At 46.0% G+C, this 24,625-nt stretch overlaps 2 protein-coding genes across 6 annotated transcripts in view; one reads left to right on the top strand and one right to left on the bottom strand.

The window, feature by feature from the left end:
* Nucleotides 1–1,375: 1,375 nt before the first annotated feature.
* LOC6593210 (zinc finger FYVE domain-containing protein 9) lies at nt 1,376–6,066 on the bottom strand. The gene is made up of 7 exons (XM_002018003.2): nt 5,139–6,066; nt 3,560–5,069; nt 3,230–3,502; nt 2,145–3,165; nt 1,969–2,089; nt 1,739–1,903; nt 1,376–1,674 (listed from the first exon to the last, which is right to left on the bottom strand). Exons 1-7 carry the CDS (start codon nt 5,952–5,954, stop codon nt 1,522–1,524), a joined length of 4,059 nt encoding a protein of 1,352 aa, XP_002018039.1. The 5' UTR covers nt 5,955–6,066; the 3' UTR covers nt 1,376–1,521.
* Nucleotides 6,067–8,307: 2,241 nt separating this feature from the next.
* Nucleotides 8,308–24,625, top strand: part of LOC6593211 (syndecan) — a 93,358-nt gene continuing 77,040 nt past the window's right edge. For 2 of the 5 annotated variants that reach the window (XM_026986842.1, XM_026986838.1), the window contains exons 1-2: nt 8,313–8,497; nt 9,147–9,482. In XM_026986842.1, coding sequence (XP_026842643.1) covers nt 9,357–9,482 — 126 coding nt within the window. In that variant the 5' untranslated portion in view covers nt 8,313–8,497; nt 9,147–9,356. Of the gene's footprint in view, nt 8,498–9,146; nt 9,483–24,625 lie in introns of all 5 variants that reach the window. The other 3 variants (XM_026986840.1, XM_026986841.1, XM_026986839.1) reach the window with 3 other exon arrangements.

Here is a 24,625-nt window from a genome sequence, read left to right as displayed (position 1 = left end):
ATTTTTATATACATTTATAGGTTGTTATATTCAAGTTTTAACTCATTTTGTGCTTGCTGTCTGGCAATGGCCTTGTAGGAACCCACACGCGCACAGCAAAGTCAATTGGAACACTTAAAATTGAATAAAGAATAATTTAACAACGATATCCGAGGGATTTATTCAACGGGTAGTTGGCTCTGCTTCTATAGAGCTCCATATCTCCAGGCTTGGCGAAACGGTGGCAACTATATCCGTCAGCCAAATAATGATCACGTCTACAAGTGCCCATCACTTCCACCCCCAGAAGTCACCCATAATTGGATCAAGGAACTGCTCGAAGGAGGCATAAACAAGCCTTTTACAACTGTAGAGTTTTTCGAGTAATAGGTGGGATCTTTTAAGCAAAGCGAAATAGCTTTTGGCATGGGCTGCCTGATGATGAAAAGAGCATAATGGAAATGATTGCATTGGAAATCATCGGTCTTTGGAAATCATTGGACTCCCAAACGCTATTTGCAACTTCAAACAGATAAAACACTGTGCTCTTAAAACATTGTTGAAAACTGTACAGTTTTTAGGAGAATGTATGTGCTGTCGAATGGGTTTCGTGGCCTATAAAAGGACGAACAGAATCCTCTGGTAATTATCAACAGAAAACAGTGAAAATCAGTCAAGTGTTTAAAAAATTCCTAAAATTGTGGATAATGTTTTGGGAGTCATTACGCTTGGTTTTTGCCATTTGAATTAATTTCTATGTGGCCCCGCTCTCAGGCCATAACAAGTCGAGTGGCATTTGTAATGTAGAATCAATTTCAGTTCGGCTTCGAATTTCGGGTTGAAGTTATCAGGAATAGCCATTCATTTGGGTAACCCTTCTTTCGGTTGTTCCGAACCAGCATCCATCTTCTCTCTTTAATTTATATAAATTATCCCTTTTGAAACAATATTACCTACATTTCGTCTATAAAACATTTGAAATGCCTCCCTATTGAGCTATTTATTTTGGAATTATTTCGCTATGCCGAAGATTAAATGTATTAACAGATGATTTACATTATTTTGACCACGCAATCTACTTTTTGAAATGAGAAACATACCCAAAAGAGAAGCAGCCATTTAACCAACATTTTTATATAGTTTGTTATTCATACAGATACAGCGTACACATATCTTTATATATACTCAATTGGAAAAGCATTATTTAAGAACATCACATAGAAATATATATATATTTAAGGTTTCTTAGATAGGTTTAGTTTTTACTTTTTTCTTTTTACTTTCAATGAAAACTCAAATCGTTAAAAGTTCAGGCGAAAAACTAGATTGAAACAAACCAAAACATGGGAAAAGTCGTAGAAAAGCGGAGACAAAACCCAATCGATGGAACTACTTATATATATACACAGTTATTATTGTAGCTGAGCCACCCGGACAATAAAACTAGAGAACGGATCAGCCCGTGGACTTAGACATAGACTTAAGACGGTTTCCGTATCGCTTTCGATTCCAACAGAAGAATTGCACTATGAGGGATTATATTCAGGCGTTTAGTATGTAGAACACCAGCTCGAGGATGATGGGCTCCTGGACGCCCGACGATTCGCCATGAAGCGTGGCTATCAGATGGTTGTCCAGGGCGTTCATATACAACGGAGGGAGCTTCGAGCCACGGGCACCGGCCTCATAGCAGACCTTTTGAAATATATAAATTATAATCTGTATTGCAAATGGGTCATATATCCATCAATTCACATACATTCTCCTGATCCAGCGTGGCCCGGAGGCCAACCTTGTTGATGCCAGCGGCGGCAAGCAGATCGAGGAATGGGAGCAGGGCCATCGAGGCGCTTCGGGCCAGTTGCTCGGCAATGCGAGTGATGTCCACATAGTTGCCACCATTTGTGGAATACCAATCATCGCACTAAAGCGACAAGAATAATATATAGATGATTCGTTCGTTTAGAGATGATCCCACAACGAGCTCACCTTAATAATGTAGATATCACTCAAGCGGATAACGTGATTGGCATTGGAATAGTTGAAGCTGGCATGGAGCCGCATGTTGGAGATGCCCTCCATGGCCATGTCATCAATGGGCGACTTTACACTGAAAAAGATTCCATTTAAAGTACAGGCCGGTAGAGGATTATCTGTGGCCTTACCCCACATTGATGTCGCGATTGTTGTCCACCCACTTGATGCTGACAATCTCGCTCTGGTCGTCGCTGGCATCGACGGGACCGCACACAATGTCGATGTCAGTTTGGTTTCGCAGCGCCTGACGCACTTCCTCCATTTTGGCTGGCATTATCTGGACCATGAGGCCATCCTCAACGATGCTGCACTTGCCGGACAAGCCGCTGGTGCTCTTGAGAGCCTCGTTCAGCACAAAGAAGCTGGCGCCGGTGACCTTGCGGGGCTGCCCTTGGATGTTGATGGCCTGCGTGGAGTAGGCGTACATCTCGTTTCGGTCGTCGTTGATGTTCTGCATGCACACCAGATGCCCGTCGGCCACCTTTGAGAAGTTGCCGGCAAAGGCCAGGATGTGGTCGCTGGCGTTGTTGATCGCCTTTATAACGTCCTGCTGGCGGTAGCGTGGAATAATCACCGTCATCTGGCGGTCCTCCATGTGGATGTACAGGCCCCGGATGGCGGGCAGCGAATACGAGTAGTTGCGAAAGTCCACCAGGAAATTGATGATCGTCTGCGCGATCTCCCCATACACCGACTCGCGCCCGCGCACCGAGATCAGCGGGCAGGGGTAGTAGCGGTACTGGGCGCCCAGGCGAAGGATCAGGCGCAGCGGCAGCACCCTGGCCCAGGGTACCTCATGTCGATGGATCAGCACACCCACCAGATAGGGATTCTCCGGTACGATCACGCCCTGCAGGCACTGGTACGTCGGCCGGATGTAGATGAAGCCCCCGTGCTCGCGCGATCCAAGAAAGTGGGCGCTCCTGGGACTGGTAAAGGCCAGCTCGGTGGTGCTGGTCCGTGCATGATCCGCCACATAGATCTCGTACAGGTGCTGGAACACGTCGCGCGGCACAGCCGGCTCCCCTGCAGCCGGTTCTCCCAGCTTGGGCGGCTTAATCTCCAGTAGAATGATCAGCTCATCGCTGCCCTTGTGGTGCAGCCCGGAGGTGGTGAAGTTCAGCACCCAGCGGTTCATGCAGCAGCTCACTGGAGGAAGAGGAATTGTGGGGATTGTAAGGGATGTCAGGGCGTAAAAAGGCGCACCACTCACTGTTGATGACCTTGACCAGAACGTAGAAGTTGTTCTCCAAGATAAATTTGAGCGTTTCGTGTTGCAGCCGCTCCAGGAGATCCCCATCGTTGCGCACCTCCTTGTATTCAACGTCACAGCTGCCGGCATCCTTGCCCGCCAAACAGATGGGCGGCAGGGCGTTCTCCTCGACGGGCAGATAGCAGCCTTGGGCATCGCCGTTCGGCGGTAGTTTTCGGGAGCGTACAGGCTCTACCTTGCGGCGCGGCGAGGTCTGGGCCGTGGGACGAGCGGCTGTGGAGGAGACAAGAAGGATCAGATTGGATGGGAGCCTCTTCAGGGACTACCTACCGCTTGATTCGGCCGCCGTCAGCGTGGCCGCAGCCGCGCTTGGTGGAATGGAGCCGCGGAAGAGTTGGGCCACCAGTCCCATGGTGGCACTGGTGGCGCTCTCAATACTGGATCTGGGTTCCTCCGTCGCCGGAGTGGGTGGCTTCTGGCCGCCGCCATTGCTCCGGGGCACGCCGCGACGTGCCTGCTTGGCCTCGCCCCACTGCTGCTCCATGGTGCTGGCCAGCTCGCTTCCTGGGGCGATGCCGTCGCTGAACATGACGCTCTTGCGCTTGCGCCCCTTCTTGCTGTCCGAGGAGGAGGAGTTCGAATTGGAGCTGCCGTCGGTCTTCTTGAGCACGCCCACGGGCACAATCACGCTGGGCGGCGGTACGCCCGGGCTGGCGGCCACCTGGTGGTGCGGCGGAATCGTCGAGCAGTACTCCATGGGATTGTTCGGATTGGGCGAACGCATGGGCGTGGGCGGCAGGACCGTGTTCGGAGCGGAGGCATTGTCCGGATAGGCGTCGCCAGAAGCCTCCCGTTCCGTGAGGATCATGAAGCACTGGACGCAGACACGCGACTCCGGCTCGTTGGCAAACTCCAGGCGAAACTTCTGCGAACAGCAGACAGAGCAGAGCACCTTGCCGCATGCGCGGCAGTGGTGGCGCCGCTTGATCATCGTGAACTTCTGGTGGCACTGCATGCACTGCCCGGCCATGTTGTCCGGCACCCAGATGGGCGGCACCTTGCCCAGATTCGCATGCGGATCGCTGTACCCCACGGCCTCGTAGATGGGGCTCTCGTCGTCTTCGGCTGGTCCCGAGGCGGCATCCGCCTGTGACAGCTGCTGGTCCTCCTGGGATCCATCTGCAGTGGGCACCTCCTCGGAGGGCTCTGGCGGCGTCTGTCCGGCATTGGCGTTTACCTGTTGGCCCAGATCCAGGGTCTGCGGTCTCTGGGGACGCTGTTCCAGGGCCTCCAGGGCATTCGCAGCCACACTGGCACCCTCGACCTGTTGCTGCTCGCCATTCTCCTCCATCTTTTCGTCATTCTCCGGCCCTTCTTCATCCAGCTTTCTGCCCGAAAGCGAATCCGACTCCGTGCTGCTAAAGGAGGCAATGTCCTCGCCAATGGCCGTCACCGGGGCCGGAGCCTCGTGGGGCTTCAGCTCCGCAAATTCAACGGTGGAGGCCTGCGAGAAGTTGTCCACGTTCAGTTGATCGTTAGAGGTGGTCTCCTGGTCGGAGAGAATGCGCACAGACTCCTCTTCGGTAACGGGCGAAACAGACGCCGAGGCGGATGCGGATACCTCTTCTTCAAGGATCTCAACCTGCTGCTGCAGCTGCTGCTCCTCCACTTGACCCTCCTGGTTTTCATCTACATCAATCTCCTGGAGCATGCTGTCTAGCTCCGTGTCGGAGATGTCGTCCATCGTTGAGCAAAATTTCACGGGCTGATGGCGTCGTGGCCCCTGATCCTTTGGTTTTGGCTCTTTTGGAGAAGCAGGGGCTTCAGAGAGAAAGGATTCCTAAAAAGGATCAATTAGAGCATAAGGAGAAGGCCTTTGAAGGGAGGATCCATCTGACTGGATACTCACTGCGCGCGGCAGCTCCTCCAGACCATTGGTGACCTCCGTCTCCTGGTCTGTGCTGGTCAGATCCTCCGACAACTCGTTGAGCACCTTTCCGAGCATCGAGGAGGCCGTCACCTCGCCAGGCATCAGCGACTGTGTCCCAGGGGTCGTGCTGTTGCTGATGGAAATGGAGGAGAGACCCACGGCCAGGTCCTCGACCACCACTTTGGGCTCATCAGGTTGCGGCATGGCCCCTGCCTGTGTCGCTGCCACCACCACCTCCAGGGCACTGGGCTCCATCTCCTCGGAGTCGTTGCTGACTGGCGATGGTCCCGATGAGAACGTGGAGCAGGAGGAGGTAGTTAGCGATTCGGAGGAAGAGACTATGGCCTCATTCGGACGTTTCTCCTGCCCCTCGCTGAACTTGTTGATGTCATCGAAGCTGTCATCCACATCGCGCGAGTGCTCCGCCTGCCAGTCATAGCTGGGGAGCTGGTTGTCCACCTCCAGGGATTTCACATTGTTGCGATAGTCGTCCAGGCTATTGAACACCTGAGAGACGCCCACAAAGCTTTTGGTGGGCGGTGCACCTACTGCTGAAGCAGTTCCTGCTGCTGCGAATCCTCCTGCAGCTACTCCTCCCCCATTGGAGGCACTGGCTCCGTCTCCCAGTGGACGCGTGGGCGTAGATTCTACCGTTGCAGCTGCCACTGACGCCGCTGCTGCAGCTGATGCTGCTGCCGCTGCTGCTGCTGCCGCTGCATTCCTGCTCTCCTGCTCGTCGGCGGCAATGCGTAATTCCAGGTTATCCAAGACCTGATCAATGTCCACCAGATCCATGGCGCTGCACTGATCGCATGGGAGAGACGGATACGTAATAAGCCAGGCTTAAACGGCATCAAAATTTTCACATTCGATGATTGATTGGTAGAAAAGTTGATGGAAGCAGGGGGGAAGAGAGAGAGAGAGTGGGAGCGATGTGTGTGGGAACGCAATAGCAAAAAGAAAGAAAAAACAAAGCATTTTAGTTTTATGATTCATCCGGGATTTTTTCGACGATGCTGGGAGCCCATTTAACAGCCCCCTTATCAGGCTCAAGTGCGCAGCCACCTCAGACAGCTATAATTACCTTATTTACTTGTTATTTATTTATTTATTTTTTTTTTTTTGGCTAATTTTTAACGAAAACCCCCAGTGTGCCCGACCCTTAAAAACAAGACTTATCGATAAAATATACCGTCCGACCCTCAGACATATACCAAAATATACCGTAAATATACTGACGAATTGAAGTTCTTTTTACATATTCCTCGTTTTCTTTCTTCCGTTGAATATTACTAGCTATATAGAACATTTAGCCGTGCCCACATAATTTTAGCCCATTGATGAATAAATTTTATACACAATTGGTTAGTTTTTAGTACTTGCTTTTATTGCATTTTGACTAAAACAAGGTTTAAACAAAATAGTTCAACAAAAAAAGAGTCGCAATGTTGCTGGTATTTGAAGACATGATGCGTGTCTAGGCATTTTTATACCCTATTTCGTTAATTTTATATTCATCTGTATTATTAGTATCTTGTATATATTTATCTCGATCCTGATACCTACGGAGCCTGGGATGACAAACATTTTCTGAATTCTATATCATCCATTTCCCCCAGGGTATGTGTGCATGGAATTAGCAACATGTTTGTGTATGGAATGAGACTCATTGTTGCAATAGCGAAACTGCGGCGAATCGGGTATTGCCTATATTTCAAGCTATAGATGCCCACTTAGCTTTATCCCATAGATAAATGCATTTTCTACAAGATTGCTTCTTTTAATTACCTTAATGTATTTTATTTTGACCAAAAAACGGTTTTCAAGTAAATGTTGCTGCAACAGTGTGTATGGAATGCGCAACATTGTGTATGGAACGAGACTCATTGTTGCTAAAGCGAACTGGGGCGAACTGCGGCGAATTGCGGCGAATTGCGGCGAATTCAAATTCGATTCAAAAAACGACCAATTCCTCATATTCTTTGTTCCGTTGAATAATACTATCTATATGGAACATTTAGCCATGCCCACTCAATTTTACACGATTGATGAATCAATTCTATACATGATTGGCCTATTCGAAATACTTGCATTTATTGGATTTTTATATAAAATTGAAAATTAAATTAATAGATGACAAAAATACCATTTAGCACTAAAAAACACCACATAGGAGCGCGGCGAAAACCAGTTTCTACAGTATATACGGTCTCACTTGAAAAATATACCGAGTGGTGCGCGCCAAATCGAACTTTTTTGAATGTGAGCTCCCGGTTATGGTTGCAGCTCGGATTCGTCCATCGTGGCGCGGCTTATGGAGTCCGAGGCGACTCTGTTCAAGTAATGCACCCGCGACGCGTCTCGAGGACGAGGGAACGCGGCTTCTCCACCCCCCTTCCACAAAGCACGACGGCTGCCATCCACGCGGGTGATCTCGATGAGATGAGCCTCCGCATCGGACCGACGCGAGAACATGCCCCATTCCACACGTTTTTCCATCGCACCAGACGCCAGTTGCCGTTTCGAGGGGGCTTATATGAAAGAAACCGGGAATAAATGTTTGAAACTAACACATTTCCCCTTCAGATGTCGCTTTCGGTAATTACATAAAAATGTAGTTAATATGTAGCAGATGTGTAGATTCAATGATACAGTTATGATTACAAATAATTCGTCAGTATATTTACGGTATATCTTGAAAATAATATCTTGAAATGGAATATCGACCATTTTCACGGCTTTATGGCAAGCAAACATGGTTTTAAAACCAGCAAAAACGCAAAAAGTATTTGAAATCAAGCAACGAAAATAAGACAGCATGTTCGAATTTTCGAACTCATCGGCCAGTCGCAAGGTATAGTACCTATATAGGTACTGCCCGAGTTGTTTTTCTCATGAGCCACCACTTATGGAACCTAATTAATCATAATCTGGTTGCATTAGAACTAACAAGAACAGGATTACACAAGAACATAAGTATACTTGTAGCATTGCCGAAATTTTGGGTAAATCAAACTACAGCCATTCGCCAAATTGTCCCTACCTAATATAGATTTACCATGCGATCACATGTACAGCGTACAGTGTGCATGTGTGATTCACACACATTCAAACATTTCCGTTGCCTACCAAACGAACGCGTAAAACGGACTCGAAAAAAATTACTGTATGTCGTCGGTCGGTGATTGCGCATTCTCTCTGTGTGTGTTTTTCCCCCCATCCAACGAGTGTAAAGAAATTTTTGGAACAATTTATAGCCGAAACGCGTTGTAATTTTGCGTGGAGAATCTGTGGAAATGCGCCCGGCGTGTTCTGTGCAATATATTTAATTAAAAACGGTCAGCCAAAAATATACCAATCAAATAAATAAAATATAACCAAAGCCAAACAACGCGAAGAGGAAGAGGCACATAAAGAAGCCGCCGTGCCTGTAGTTAGCCTGTGCCAGAGCGAGAGGGGGTGACGTGACAGAGAGAGGAGAGCGCGCCCGTGTGCGCTGTGTGTCTGGTTTTGTGGATGGTGTAGTGTGGATGTAGTGGTGGGCGGCTAGCCGCCATGAAAAATCAAGTTAAGAGCGCTTCTCAAGAAAGAGAGTGTTTCATTCTAATGAATGGTTGGTTGAGAGTTTCGATTTCCGGAGAAATAGTAAAGATTTCTTGTGTGGTGTATTAATTGCTTATGTTTAATTTAATTCTTTGGCCAAAATCCACCACCACAACCACCAAACCAACCCACCGACTGTAACAAACACCCAAGGAGAGACACAGACGGAAAACGTTTATAGCGCTCTCTTTCTGGTCGTCTCTCCCTTTGCTTTGTTTACTTCCCTGCCCTGTTCTTCCCACAACGCGTGCTTTGATTTTAGCCGCTCGCGCACTTCCTCTCTCTCTGTGTCGTTCGCGGAATTTGATTGATAATCTAATCAATCGATCCTCGAGTGTTGCTCTCTTGGTCAATTGCGCCTTCTAAAATGTGTGTATTTTGCAGTGTAAAACCAGTTTATTAAAGATCGTAACAAGATCGTGAATCGGAGTAATATTCATAGTGTATAGTGGTGATATTTGTGTGTGTAGTGACGCCCGCCCCTCCACATATCAATAAACAGAAACTGGAAGATCTCTCCAGCCGCTGCTCCCATCATCTGAAGACAGCGACGTCGACGTTGACGCCGACGCCCACGACACCTCTGAGAGAAGAATGATGCCAAGGCAGAGGACCAGCACGCTGACGGCGACGTACTCGCTGCGTTGCAACGGTAAATGCCTGATGCTCTCAGCACTGCTGATGAGCCTTCTAGTGGCCGCCACCCATGCCGTAGATCAGGTAAGTCTCAACCCCTGTGGATAAATTTCGGATGTGCACTTCCTTCCTTCTAATTCTGTTTATCCTTCACCCACATTACGCACCTTGAGAATCTGCCCCTCCCCCCATATCAGCCACTGCTTTCTTTCCTTTTCACTTAGGTGGTTTTTGCGGTTTTAACTCTCTCTGTGTCTCTCACAGGAAACTTATGCAAAATTGGTCAGAGCGAGAGAGAGAGTGGCAGCACTGAGGGGAGTGCGGCAAGAACTTAATCAATAGATGCAACAATGAAGTCTCGCAGGCATTGCACTCGATGCAATTTGAGGCTGCCAAGCGATGACGCAGATAATGAAGTGGAGCTCTGGCTCCAGTCTGCTCTTGTTATACTATACCCTGTTATTCGAGACGGTATCATGGTTTTGACTCAAGGCTTGGCAATGCCGAGAATAAAGTATTTCTCAAATATATTAGCGTTATAGCCAGGAACCGTTAAGATTGGATTACCATAGCATATAAAAACCAACAGATATACGGACCTGAGAGGGTAACTGACGGTTCATTCGGTCAGCTCTTCTTTTTTTTTGTTTTTGTTGTTTCCAAAGAGAAGACATTAAAAACGTCTGCATTGCGAACGCATAAATATGTGTAGAAAATGCATGGACACACAGACGCACAGCCTTTCATTTGTATTGAGGCATAGACAAGGCTGCCGCTCTTCAGTCTGGGGATGGGGATGTGGTCGGTCTTGTCTGTTCAAATAAGGCTGCAAATCTGAAATTGGTCATCGAGTCCAACTCATTTTGATGGGCGTTTGGCTCCAGTCCGTTCTCCCATTTAGTGATGACAGATGAGTGCTGTGCATCGGGAGGGAGTTTTAATTGCAGCATCAGAACTTTTGTGTTACAGTGAGAGAGAGAGAGAGAGAGAGTGAGTTGTATATGTCATAGTCATAGCTTAATCTGTATTTTAGCGATTAAATAGAGACAAGAAAGGAGGAGTATGAGTACTTTCTCATGGCTTAAGCGACTGTGGATGTCTGCTACCATCTCTAGCCTTTGGCTGGTTCTGCCTCTAGTTTGGGCCTGGTTTTGGTCTGGTTCTGGTCACGATGATGATGATCTTTGGTATCGATGGCCGGCGTTGCCAACGTCAACCAGTCAAGTAGTTGGCCAACAAAAGTATCCGGCAGTTGCCAATTTCGAATGCTGTTTCTCTCTCCCTCTCTGTTTGTTTGTTTGTTTGCTGGCTGGCTGCCTTTTCATTTTGTTGTTGGTGTGTGACTTATTGGACCGAAAAATTTCTACACACACACACATGACTACTACACTCTCTAGAATGAATATGGCGATGGCCTTTCCACCCTCCCCCCCCTTTCTGTGATGTGGATGAAATCGGAGGGGGGGCTCGAAGTAATCTTGTTTTTGCCATTCCGTCCATCTTTTGTCCTGTTTGTCACTTGTTTTTGCCAAAATTGGCATTTGCTCTTTCTCTCTCCCTCTCCCTCATTGCTTTTTTGTGGTTATGGCTATTCTGCTTCTCCATCAACATGTGCTCCTTTTCCTACCACTCCTCGTGCTATTCTTCATCGTCCTCTGCATGTACTTCTCCTCCTGTTTGCCTGCGTCGCCAAAAACATTCAGAGAACGTGCTCTGAACATTGATGAGTGGCCCAGGAGATGGAGTGACAGTGTGTGCTTATATGAGAGCGAGAGCGAGAGAGAGAGTGAGAGAGAGGAGGGAGCAGTTTAATGTCTGTGATTGCTCCCCCGCTCTTCCGCTCTCTCATTTACGCATTTTACGTTCATTAGCATTATTGGCATGTCTAGCAGCTAAGCGAGAGAGAGATGGAAGAACAGTTACAGTAGGACAGCTCTTCGTCTCATTCACACCTGAAAAGGTGTCAAAATCTATATGCTCTCTCCTTTGGCTTTGCTTCACTCACTCCTACTCCTACTCTTCCTTCGACTCTTCTTCTGACCTGTCTATCCATACCATTCTCTATTCCATTCTTCTGTCACATGCCACATGCTGTTTCTGTTTATTTTGTTAAATTTCTTGGAATATCATTCCATTGGCGGCAGACAGCGATAAGGATTTTCCTGTCGGATCGGCAAGGCGCTACCTAAACACGCTTGTGGTGGAAGAAAAAGAAAAAAATAGATTTAAATGCTTTCCCATTTGCTGCGATCTTTAATATTTATTTGCCATTTTTCTATTGGGAAATACATATTTCCTAGACATATAATCATTTTAATTGGAATTCTTTCCCTATATCATAACGCTGTATTCCAGTTTTCTCGCTCCCAACCTTTCACCCCTTGGCAGGTATCTCATCTCAGACATGTGTTTAGCCGAGAGGCATATTAATGCAGGGGTAAGACGGCCCGTTCAATGGTAATTAATATGAAGGTGAAGCTACTCTGCTGTGTCTCGTTTGGATGCCACTCAGAGGCTCCGTTCTTCTTGACACTGCCTCACCTTCCCATTAACTTACATTGTGTAGAGCACATAATTACCATCTATCTTATTCACTTGCACTCGCTGCTTTTTCAATTATTATTCACGTGTGGCGTCGGCGGTGGCTCGTCCCTCTCGCCTTTGTGTGTCTCTCTTTTCATTTACTTTGCACTTTGCTTTACAACAGTTGTTGTTGCTGTCGCTGTTTCAGTGCCGTGTGCATGCACTTTGCTTACGCTCTTCCGCACACCCCGCCCCCCATCTCGCTATGTAGTTCTTTTGACTTAGTCACTGCGAGGGGAAGAAGGAGAGAGACTTGGCGACAGACCCGAGCCCGATGTCAAGAAGTTATCAGTGATGTCGTTTCGCTTACACAGACTTAGGAACACACACATGCAGCTGCAGTACGGATAATGGCATATAATTTGCCATTTGGATGCGCTCTCTCTTTCTAGCTGTAATCAATGCAAGTTCAATTGACAAGATCCCGTCCGGCCGCAAAAGTAATCTGCGTCATTGTCAACTACAGCAAGCAGCGATCGGGAGAGAGATCACTGCCTGTGACACGTGTACTTCCAATAGAACATGAAAAATAAACGCAATTAGTCAATTTTGATCGTCCTAGAAGTAAAAAAACCAAATCTCATTCAACAATAATTAAAGGTTTGCCACAAATGAATCGAAAGCAAAAACATTTGCGCCAGACAGAGCACTAACAGCAGTAGAAGAGAGCAAGCAAATAGTAGAGCGAAAGAGCGCGGTGTAAATTGTAAATGAACGGAACGTAACGAAGGAGAACATGCAAGCCCAAGCATAAAAATGGGAGAGTGTATGTGTGTGTGTGTGTGTATGTGGGTAGGCAGCAGCAACTTCGAAGAAGAAGTAGAGGCAGAAAACGGAGAGACAGCAAACTTCGAACTTGTACACTGTGCAGCAAAATAAATGAAACGTGCGCTATCTAATCGGATATGTGGGGAATTAGGTGGTAATTGATGGCTGAACTACTATACCCCTATAATTTCTAGTTGGACCTGTTAAAGCCAAAGTCGAACTCCGCCTTAAACTCTCAACATGCTCGCCAGTGTTAACACTGTTCGGCGGCGACCTCGTCTTGAGCCGCCCGTATGCCTCTGTATCTGTATCTGCTGCTGCTTTGAAATTTCAGTTTCTGCTGAGGCGGCAGTTGTGTGTGTGTGTGTGCGCTGCACACACAAACAGCGCTGTCCTCATGTATGCATAGGCCGGCAGCGTCGTCGCGACGGCGCGACTGAAGACAGACAAACAACAACAGCAAGCAGATTGAACCGCCTGCGTCCGCCCCCGTTTGACGCTGCCTCTGCTGCTGCTGCTGCTGCTGTTGGAGAGAAGGGTAACGCAATGTCAATATTCATGCGTTGTTGCCGCATTTCATTGTCGCTCTGCTGTTGCTCGTCTGCTTCTGCCGTTTCATATGTTTGTTTCGACTTGGTCTCGTGCAAGGTGTATTTACAAAAGGTGAGGCTAACCACCCTCTCTTGTTCGGACGTTCCCCTCGCCCTTTACTCTCCGGTAATGCCTCATGCTTATATTAATACACGTTAGTCCATGTTTCATTTTTTGCGGTCTCCTCTTCCGCACCTCCTCTATCTTCTTCCGCTGTAATGTGCGTGTGCGTGTTTTTGTTGTTGGCTTTTTACAATTTTGTTTTCATTTTCTGTGTCGTCGCTCTCTTTGCCTCCCCTTCCCCCCTCCTTCCATTTTTGTGTACCATTCTGATGGTGATTTAGTTGCCGATTCGTCATGTTCTTGTTGCTGTCTCTCTTTGGCATGTGTGTGGGGTCATGTGGCGGCGTGCTCTCTTATTCTTGGCGAATTTACAGTTGATTTGTTTACCTCGCACTGTGTTTATTATATCCCTCTTCTCCCCTTGTTTTAATTGCAAAAAATTCACCATGAATATGATGATATCCACTTGCCTCTGACTTTTCCAGTTCCTGGCTCCCTTTTTGTTTTTCCCATTGACGCAAATCGCGCGAAAAATATTCTCTGTCCCTCTGTCGGTCTTCTTTCCTTCCGTCTCTCTCTAGCTCGTATATGGCGCGTATTTCCTGTCGTTATTTTGTTGGTTTTTGCTGTTGCTTCTGTTTTTTCTCCAGTTTTGACTTTTCGCTTTGCGTTTTTCTTCATCTCTTTTTGGTTTTCGTTTTGTGTTTGCATACCATTAACATGGAAAATGTAAGCCAGGAAGAATAAAAATTGTTTGAAAAAGAGTTAACGGGTATCACCCACGCAACGACTCGTCGTTCCCTCTCGCTCACGCTTTGTGTTAACCCACGCTCTCTGCATACTTTCATAATTATGCGTTTTTTCGTTTGATTCTCTGGCTTTTGCTCTTCCTCTTTTTGTCTCCCCCACCCCTCCATCTGTTGTTGCTTTGTTTGATGTTGTCGATGGCTTTTCAATAAACTTTTACACATTCCTACTGTTTACTGCTCATTTCCAGTTGGCTTTCCTCTCTCTCCGCCGCCCCCCCCCCCCCCCCCCCCCCCCCCCCGTCCACCCCTTGTGCGAGTTTTCTCTTCTTCTTTTTCAAACATTGGAATGGGAATCGTTGCATTTTGATATTATACCCTACAAAATGCAGTCGTTTGACTTGTCCGAAGAGGAGGCCATGGGTATTCGATGAGTACTCCTTTATAATCCCAAAAATGGTCTCCCACTGAGACCTCGCAAGCTACAGAACATAAGTGAGAGTATAGGCTAGTCGTGTGTTTAATGGCTGCTGCTTTTGTTGTTTGGTTTTGGTTTTTGGTTTGCTCGCATTGTTTGTGGAACAATTTTTACAGCCTTGTTGTGTGTTTTGGAACGCCCACACGTTCGTATTGCCCACAAGGCCCACGCAGATGCTGCCACAGAATGGGGCGTACATACATACATATATGTATGTATACATATACCCACACAGAAATGCAGATTTGTTTACTAGTGTACATATAGTGTATACTCTGATCGGAAAATATTTCACGAATATACATATTTCTCTCTCATGTTTTCTCCATGCAACGAATCGTTGAATTTTAGTTTTAGTTTTTTCGGTTATAAAAATGTTTATTATTTTGGGAACTTTATGAATTGTTCTGATAAGTTAAAGGTATATATTTTGTGTATATTTTCGGAGCGAGACATAGACTATAATCGCCTTAAAATGGCTAATCCCCTTCCTATTAATGGCACGCCCACTCATCGGGAGGTTTTTTTTTTTGTTTTTTTTGCCATTTGCTTATTTTTGTCTTTGATAAGGAAATTGGCTGTAAAAATTAATGAATATGTGCAAAGAACAAAGAATAAATTTCATCGTCGTGGAGAGCGATAATCCCCGGGAAAGGTCGTCCGGGAGGAGTCCGTGATGGACTGGCGCTGGACTGATTACCGCTGAAAAGCATTGCAAAAACAACAAACAAACGAAATAAAATGTGAGGGCATTGAATAAATGAGGTCATTTCTATAAGTTTATTATAAGTAGATTTGAGGCAGAGAGACGAGACGAGACGAGACGAGCCCTAGAAACGGGGATTTACCCCGAGCTTCGAGAAAGGTTCTGTGTATTCTGTATGTATCTTCAAACTCGAAGCACTGTATGTCTTTGTAAACATCCGTTTTCGAAGAGTATTTAAGGTTCCCTTGCATCCCGATAAATAGAGCTATTCCAAGGGCATTCCTTGGCAGTTTTATCCTTCCTTCTGAAATTCTGCAACGGCTGCATGGATTCTTGGATGCTGTTGCCCTTTTTGGGAAACTAAATACTTATTAAACCATTCCCCCCCACAGGCAAAAAAAAAAAAAAAACCAAACGAGAGAGAGATTGCAAAAGTTTGGAGTTGCTGCAACAGATTGTAGCTGCCTCGTCTGCTCTCTCCAACTCTTCAACTCTCATTGCATGACAGCTGCTGTTTCCAGCTCGTATCCCCTTGACTCCTTTTGATTCTTGGCCTTTTTCACACAGTTTATTGACACGACTCAAGTTTCGGGAGGTCGCGGAGGGTTCAACTTGGGTTGAGACCACAGATATGGTCTGGTATATGGCATGGATATGGCATGGTATATGCGAGAATCTGAGAGGTATTCTATTTAAATAAAAGTACAATCCCAGAAACTCCGGTATTGAAAGGTATTATTTAATACAAATTTTAATAGATGAATATGGATCGAATGGATTCAATTCGATGGATTCCCGTCATAGTTATTTTTTCATCCAATTAAAAACAAATAAAAATCCCAATTATACAAAGTTCCCTAATTTATGGAATAATTCCTTCGAATAAACACACGGCACTTAATGAATATTCCAATTGAAAATTCCATATTATTGCGTAAATATATTACAATTTTTGTATAATATTCACAGTCGTGCAATATTTTTTGAAATATTTTGCATTATGTCATGGAATTGCGGTCGTCGCATTAATATTTTAGTCAAACGATTGAAAAATATAGTGTGTTTGCATTATTCATGATTTTTGTGTTTGTTTTTGACGCTTTAATTGTTGATAACCAGGCAGTGGCAGCGGCAGCAACAATGATGCATTAAATTATGCTTATTTGTCATATTTAAATTTTAAGTTTAATCACATTTGCTGCCTCTGCAGCCCCCAACCCTTCCAATCGGAGAGTCTGTCACGTAGTTTCTTTTTTTTTCCGCTTTTGTGGTCTCGCATTTCCGATTGCTGACTCAGAGAGAGAGAGAGAAAGAGAGAGATAGCGGCAATCTCTTTGGGGCAGATTCATTACACATTCAGCGACTCGAGCGATAGATCCGAGATATCTGCATAAATTTATAAATATGTGACTCAAAGCCAGGCCTGAGAAATCTCCGAGAGAGCGAAAGAGCAGATCGGTTGTGGTTCGGGGAATTCGGAAATGCTGTGATAATTATTGAAATGAAAACAGTTCTGGAAACTGAATGCGGAGTTTTAAATGCTTTCGGGAACTGAAGTACCATAAAGATTTGCTGAAAGCGGCGTTGGGAAAGTTCCTACTTCCAACGGCCCACCATCGAGAGAACATCGAGGAATATTAGACTGGAAGGGAACGGAACGGAACGGAACGGAACACCCAAGCTCTGGTTCAGGGATTTGTGTGTTTTTGCAGTCGCTGCTTTGATCTTCATTTGCTTTGTTCTTCTCGCAATTCTTTTGTTCCATCGCTCTGTCAGCGATGAGCCTCGACTGTCTATCGTTTTCAGGTCCTGCTCTGACGGGCGGCAGTCCACTTTTTTGGGTAATTTCTCTTCTTATCGAAAGGGTGCCGAATACCGCTTCAAAATATACAAAAATTCTTCAATAAATCGGAGCGCAAGTTAATAATATTACAAAGAAAAGGACACAAAATGAAATTCATAAAGGTCTTGAAGTTCTCGAATTTTTGGGATAGGCTATCTTAGTCCTTAGATCTTGGAATTTTCTATACTTTTTTTGGGTTATAATCCAACCTGTTCCACTGTTCTAGTGTGCATCTGTTCCACTATACCACTGTGCCACTGTTCAATTGTGCCACTTTGCCACTGTTCCACTATGCCACTGTTCCACTATGCCAATGTTCTACTCTTCCACTGTTCCACTGTACCACTGTTCCATTGTGCCACTGTTCCACTGCGGTTTATTGCGTATTTAGCATTGAATTTCGATCGATCAAATTTTTACTGCAAACAATAGTTCTCCTCTCTTTATATGTATCTCTCTATTGGTCTCTACTTCTCTCCCTCCCCGTCTCTCTCCCTCTCTGGTTAGAAAATGTTATTATATTTTTTGTATATATCTAAAGGTCTGATTCGTGGCACGCGCTTTAAGCGAATTAACATTTTCATTTACGCCTGAAATGGAAGCAAGATTTTTTCCCTTGCCATTTTTCCGTTTTTCTTTGAATTTCTGCTAGGGGGAGGGGAAGGGGGGAGGAGCAGGGAGTGGGAGTCCCTGGCGTTTGGTTTGGATTTACTTTTTGCCACACGATGAGCTCTGAGCGGGAACGGCACACTCTTCTTGGTCCTCCCTGGTCCTGCTTGGTCCCTGCCTTTGCAGAGCGCCAGCGGGTACAGTGTGTCCTCTGCCCCATGCCCCCGTCTGTCTGCCAACGAGCCCCCCAACGACCCCCCAACGACTGCCTGCCGCCGCCGTCCCTGCTGTTTCATATGCAAATACTCGTAATATTTTTCAAATGTTGTTTGCTTTTGGCCATGGTCTCGCACAATTTTCTTTTCTGCGGCAGTGCCACGGGATGGGCGGGTCGGTGGGGAGGGGGGGAGTTGGTGCTGCCTTTTCACATTTTTCAATTTTCCACGTTTCCACGCTTTGTTGTCGCTGATAGTCCCTATGTACACGTGTATATACATGTATTGTATATACATTTTCATTACATCTCTGCGCCCCCTCTCTCTCTCTCGCTCTCTCTTTTTCTCTGGCTTTTCCGCCACTCCAAGAACAATTCTCACTTGGCTTGCCCTGCGCTTCCCGGCTGCCACAGCCACAGCAGCTGTGCAACGAACGGACTACCGACCAGGCCAAAAAGGAAGTCGTTGTCCAATGCCGAGGAGCAAAATGTTTGCATTTCAAATTACCCATGGGCCAATGACTGTTGACTGCTGCTTTTTTCCCTCCCCCCTCTCTCTCTCTCTCTCTCTCTCTCTCATTTTGTTGTTGCAACAATCTGTATTTGCTTCTTGGCTTCCGTTTCAACAGCCTGCCACATGGAGGGCCGGGAACAGGAGGACTAGGATCATCAGGCTAGCAGACGCCCACTTGAGCTTAATTTGATTTGAAATTTCGAAAAATTAATCAACCCATCCACACACATGTTGCATGCCACAACACACATGTGGCAGATGCTAGAGGGAGCTTTTCTGTCATAAAAATGGGGGGTTTTCTTAACCACCCTTCCATTGATACCCTGGAACAGCTTTTTTTTTTGAAATTTAAGGAAGGAAATTGAAATTGAAGGAAAAAGATTTATCAATACTTTCTATAAAGACCATATCTAAAGACTAGGTATATCCTAGAAGCACTAGAAGCAATCGTTAGATAGTAGCTATGGTATTGAAAACTTGCAAAATGGCTATAAAATTATGAAATTTCTAAACTTTGAAATTTAAAAGAAATATTGGAAGTTTAAAATAAAAATTGATTTGTTTTTTTTTCTATTTTAAATTTTTTAAAATTTTATTTTTATTTTTTATTTATTTTATATTTTCTTATATTTAATTTTTTTATTTTTTTTATATATATTTTTTTTTTATATATATATTTTTTTTTATATATATATTTTTTTTTATATATATATATTTTTTTATATATATTTTTTTTTTATATATATATTTTTTTTATATTTAATTTTTTATTTAGTTTTTATTATTATTTTTTTTTTTTAATTTTGATTGCTTTATTTGTAATAATACATATTGTTGTTTGCTATTTGGAGCAACTTATATAAGAGTCAAAAGTAAAAAAAAATTTTGATGATTTAAAAAAAAAAAGTTTTTTTTAAAATGTGTGTTATTAAGATCGAAGTATTTGGAGGGGGATATTATTGGGTTCAAATATCTGTTCAGGTTTCTAGGGTAGAGGTGCTCTTAGATCATCCTGTTGGGCAGGTCGACTGGGTGTATTTGATTATAGGGTATAGGGTATGCGGTATGGGCTATAGGGTGTGTGCTGTGTGTGTGTGCTTGTGCCTTATTTTTTGGTCAAGTCTGCTGTAATTTATGTAAATTTTTCATCGGCTTCCCCTCGCTCTTGGCCCTTGGCGTGTGTTACCTACCCACCGCGAGGGGGGGGGGGGGGGGGGTAGGGGAGGGGGAGGGGGTGTCCCACCAGAAGCCCAGAGCCGCAAAGTATGCAAACATACACCGGGAGTGTATGTCAGAGAAAGGCAGGGAGAGCGAGAGAGAGAGAGAGAGGGAAATGTATTCCCCATTTGTTATGCACTTTGACGGAAAGGAACACACAACATTCACTGTTGTTGTTGTTGTTGTTGTTGTTGTTTTTGGGGCCTGCATAAATTTAAATACTTAATTAGTTGTGGGAGTAAATGGGATTTAAGGTTATTTTCTCTCCTCCTGGTTCCTCCTCCTCCCCCGTCCAGAAATGAAGCTAAACATGTAATAAATCTACATTTTGTATACACACATTATGTACCTCCAAGAGATCCGAGATGGAGCTGCAAAACCAACACACAGCCAGAGAGAAAGAGAGCGAGAGAGAGAGAGAGAGAAGTGGGGAGAGAGAGTGCTTCTTCTCCTGTAATCAATCAATCAGTGGAGAGGCCCAAGTGCCCCAGATATACACAGATACGAATTTAGTGGCTGAAATAACAATTTAAAGTCTGATTGGGAAACGAGATTTACTTTGTTCAGCAGGGCAGAGGAGGAGGAGGGAGGTGGGAGGTGGGAGGTGGCAGGAGGAGGTTTTGCCAGAGAATCAAATCTCTTTGGAGGACTGGTCGGATCTGAGGTTCTTCCAGCGGGATCTCTGACTCTCCCCGAAACCTTGACCCATTCTCCCCTCCGCCACATGAGAATTGAGTGCTAATCAAGAAATCCCTTTGATGGAATGTGCCCCGCCCCCTCCCCTATGGGACGGGGCGCCGTCTGGTGTTCAAGAGAATTTACAGTACACTTTTCTAGACTAAAGTAAATACCCATTTTCGATAAGCCGAAGCTTAGCGCGGGGGATTCTCTCTTTGGGTGTGTGAGGGGGGTGGTGGGTTGTGTCTCCTCTTTCCTTGGCATTCCGTGGGCTTCAGTTGGCTCGTTCCCCCACCCCCTCCCTCCCGATCCACTTTGTTCACCTTCTGCTCGCTGCCCTCTTTATCTGTTTTCTGTCTTTTTTCGTTTTCTTTTGCCGGCTCGATTTCGTTTCGTTTTGGGTTCGATTTCGTTTCGTTTTTCTTTCGTTTTTCGTTTCCATTTTGAGAAGGGTTTAATGACCACAGGGAGACGTTCTCTCAGCTCTCCCCGCTCGCCTCTCTCCCCTCTCTCGCCTCTCTCCCCCCGCTCGCCTCTCTCCACCCGCTCGCCTCTCTCCCCCCGCTCGCCTCTCTCCCCTCTCTTTTCTCCTTTCTCCCTCCCACGAGTGAGTGTCGTGGGTGTGTGTGCATTTTTAATCATGTGCTTGCCTACTTAACTTTTATTTGCCAACAGCAATAACCAACCCAAACGCTGGCCACCGCCCACCGCCCACCGCCCACTGCCCACCGCCCATCGGTCAACGATCCAGCCATGTTGTAGGCCACGTACTGGGCCCCCTGGTCCCCTGGGCCTCTTTTGCTAATTCCTTATATGCACGAACATTCGTCTTTTGCTATTTGTGCTTTTTATATGTCGATTGGCATGCAAGGCAGCCCCTCCACACACCCACACACCCACACACACAGACAGACAGGAAGTACCGTAACAAGCTCTCGCCTGTGTGTGCGTGTGTGTGTGTGTGTGTGTGTGTGTGTGGAGTGTTGCAATGAAATGTTCTCTATTTTTGGAATTCAATGTCAATTGCTTGATAGACCATAAATCGATTGGTGCTTTCGGGTGCTTCGTTTCAATTAAAATCTATTCATATGGGGGGGGGGGCTAAGGGGGGGTGGCTATTCTCCAATAACTGGAAAACATTTTTGCATTGTAATTCCGACCGTACAGTGCGTTGCACGAGTGTAAGGCTATTCCCAGGTGTATATATATTTCGATTTACAGGACTTCGTCCTTTAAGATTTCCCCGAAATGGCATTTGTTTCCCGTACTTATAGTTATGCAACGCAGTGTTGAATTCATGTTTTTCCATTACATGTGTTGCATGTCCTGAATGCAGCATCGCCACCCCCACCCACCCTCCTGTTTTGTTTGTTGGAACAAATGGATTCCACTTTTAGGTCGCTTTTTGTGACATTTCATCCTCCTTTTGGCCGAGTTATCTCTCTCTCTCTCCCTCTCTCCCCTCTGCTCTGTGCCCTGCAATATTTCAATTTTCGAATATTTCCCTGCATAGTTTTAGGCGCGCCAGCAGATGGATGTCCAGGGTGGGGGGGGGGGGGGGGGGGGGGGCTTTGAACAGAACAAATTTTGTTGTAATAAACTGATGATAAAGTTGTGTCCTCTCCTACCCCCTCCCTACCCCTCTTTGGCTGGCACACATTCCCCTTTGTCCTTTCGGTATTGCATGTCCCTTTATCGTTTCGCTATTGCATATTCCCCTTTGTCCTTTTCGCCAACGCATTCCCACTTTGTCCTCAAAGTCGGCAAGTTTTTCCTTTCCCCCCCACCGCCCCCCCGTTTCAGTGGAGACGAACTTCAAAAGGCTTTCCATCATCCAACCAGCCAACCCGTAGGGAAGGCATCCTTTTGAGGTGCAGTCTCCTGTGAGGGCAGCGGGCACTCGCCGGCCACCTTCAACTGGATCAAGGGACAGAGGGAGGGACTATTTGGCGGACCAACAGCTGTCCCACATGCCAGAAGTCATGCCGGAGGAAAGGAAGGAGATGGAAGTTAATTCCCTGCTTATCAGCTGTGCGCCTTGTTGGACAAACTTTGCATTGAGCAGGGGGCGGGGATAAGGGGGGGGGGGGGGGATAGGCACATCTGCATACCCTGTATCCATGGCTATCCGTGGCTCTTGAATGGGTCGTAAGGATTACAGGATTGCCATGGAATCTCCCATAAAAGATCCGCTGCCAGCCCCCACGCCCCCCCTCCACCCTCCCCCCTCCACCACCGCTAGCATGTGTTTCTGATGGCCCTGTCTGTTCGGTTCTGGCCTGGTCGGAAAGGGGTTCTGGCCCAGCGTTGTGCTGCTGACATCATTGTCTTGCTGGGGGGGATCCTGCAACAGGGTCTCATTTGGAGTCCTACACTCCGGCTGTTGAATGCACCGCAATCCCTAGTTCTGTCCCCCCTCCCCCCGTCTGACATGTGCTTTCCCTCGGAACGTTCTCATTTCTGCACTTTTTTCTGCCTTTCCTTTTCTCTCGTTTCTCTCGCTTTTTTTTTTTCCTTTGCGACAGCTTTTGTGCTTGCGTTTAATTGAAGATTTTTTGACAGCAAACGTCGTTGGCATAGAAAGTCATGGAAGAGGGAAACAGAGAGAGAGAGAGAGAGACAGCAGAGGAAGTGGGACGAAGAGTTCGTAGAACTTTTGCACACACAAACACACAAATGGCAGCGATAACAGGGCCAGGCTTCTGGCTTCTGGTTTCTGGCTTCTGACTTCTGACTGGACTGGCTGGTGGGCACCCTGGCAGGCAACCCGTGGCAACCCGTGGCAACCCTACGCTCCGACCCATTTCACTATCGACAGCCGGCGGGACTTTGTTTTAGCTTTATTATGCTGTTGCTTTTCCATGAGAAAATGTCCCTTAAAATATGAGAGGGGGGTGGGGGGCTGGGGGACCACCACCGAAAAACTTTAAGTGAAATAATAGGGGTTCATATTGGATGTGTGTGTGTGCGGGTTTTTGAAACTCAAATGAATAGAAATTTCAACTTTGAAATGGAAAAAGTTTGGGTATTTAATATTGAGATTGCTGTGTGGTGATATGGTATCTCAAATGGGTTCCAATTGGGTTCTACAAAACATTTACAGGCGAGGAAGGTATTTCTTTTGTCCTTAAAGTATCTAGATTGTTCCTTTTTATACAGCGTTGCCTCGAGTGGGGATCCTCAAGCAGTTCCCTATCTACGGGTTCCACAGCCTTCGTTGGATTCCATTCCCAATCACTGCTTCCTTGTCGCTGTGGATTCCAATCTCTGGAGGAGGGAGCGAGACGGCACAACGAAATCAGAAGGTAGTCGCGCGTGAGCGAGAGAGAGAGAGATAGGGAGAGCGCGATGAGTGCATTTTACACAAATCCCACAATTAAATTCCCTATATCGAGACCCTTTAAGAGAGGGTTTCGTGATTTCATCGAGAATCTATGAAGAATCTATCTATCTATCAGATTCATTTAGTGAAATATCCTGTGAAACGATCTGCCCTACAGGGTATCTAGAATCTATGAAGATTCTATCTATCAGATTCATTTGGTCTAATATCCTGTGAAACGGTCTGTCCTACAGGGTGTCTAGAATCCATGAAGAATCTATCTATCTATCAGATTCATTTGGTCTAATATCCTGTGAAACGATCTGTCCTACAGGGTATCCGCATTTCGGCAGCCAAAGACACGCTTTCCCTTCTCTTCTCTTGTGGCTCTTTCTGCTGTTCCTGGGTGCACACTTGTTCCAAAATTTATTGCATATTCATGGACATTCGTTCATTTAGTGGTTGGTGGAGGAGGAGGAGGAGGGGGAGGGTGTCCACAATCATGAATATTGATGATACAAATTGATTTTGTTGATGTTTGCATTTTGTTGAACTAAGAAACTGCCACCAACTTGTTGGATAAATATGGTATAAATAAATAATGTATCTATGTATCTAATTACTGCTTCTGTGGGCTTGAGGGGGGAGGTGCGAAGCCTGGCATGTCGAGGGTTTTTCCACCGCCGGCAATCGATTGTCAAGCACCTGCCTCGCATTACCACTGAGCGCTTGTTTCGCTTTTTCCTTTTCCTTTTTTGCCCCACCCCCCACCCGCCCCCAATGATTCAATTACGATTCCTTGCACAGGCGGAAAATGGCGGAAAACCCCCGCAAATAAACAGGCGTGTCAGGTGCCAACGGAAAATCCAATGCTTTGCCGCTGTATTTTCCCAG

This window comes from Drosophila persimilis, unplaced genomic scaffold, assembly GCF_003286085.1.
Source record: "Drosophila persimilis strain 14011-0111.01,24,50 unplaced genomic scaffold, DperRS2 tig00000002-arrow-pilon, whole genome shotgun sequence".
Taxonomy (NCBI): Eukaryota; Metazoa; Arthropoda; class Insecta; order Diptera; family Drosophilidae; genus Drosophila; species Drosophila persimilis.
This window is presented reverse-complemented; position numbering and strand designations above follow the sequence as displayed.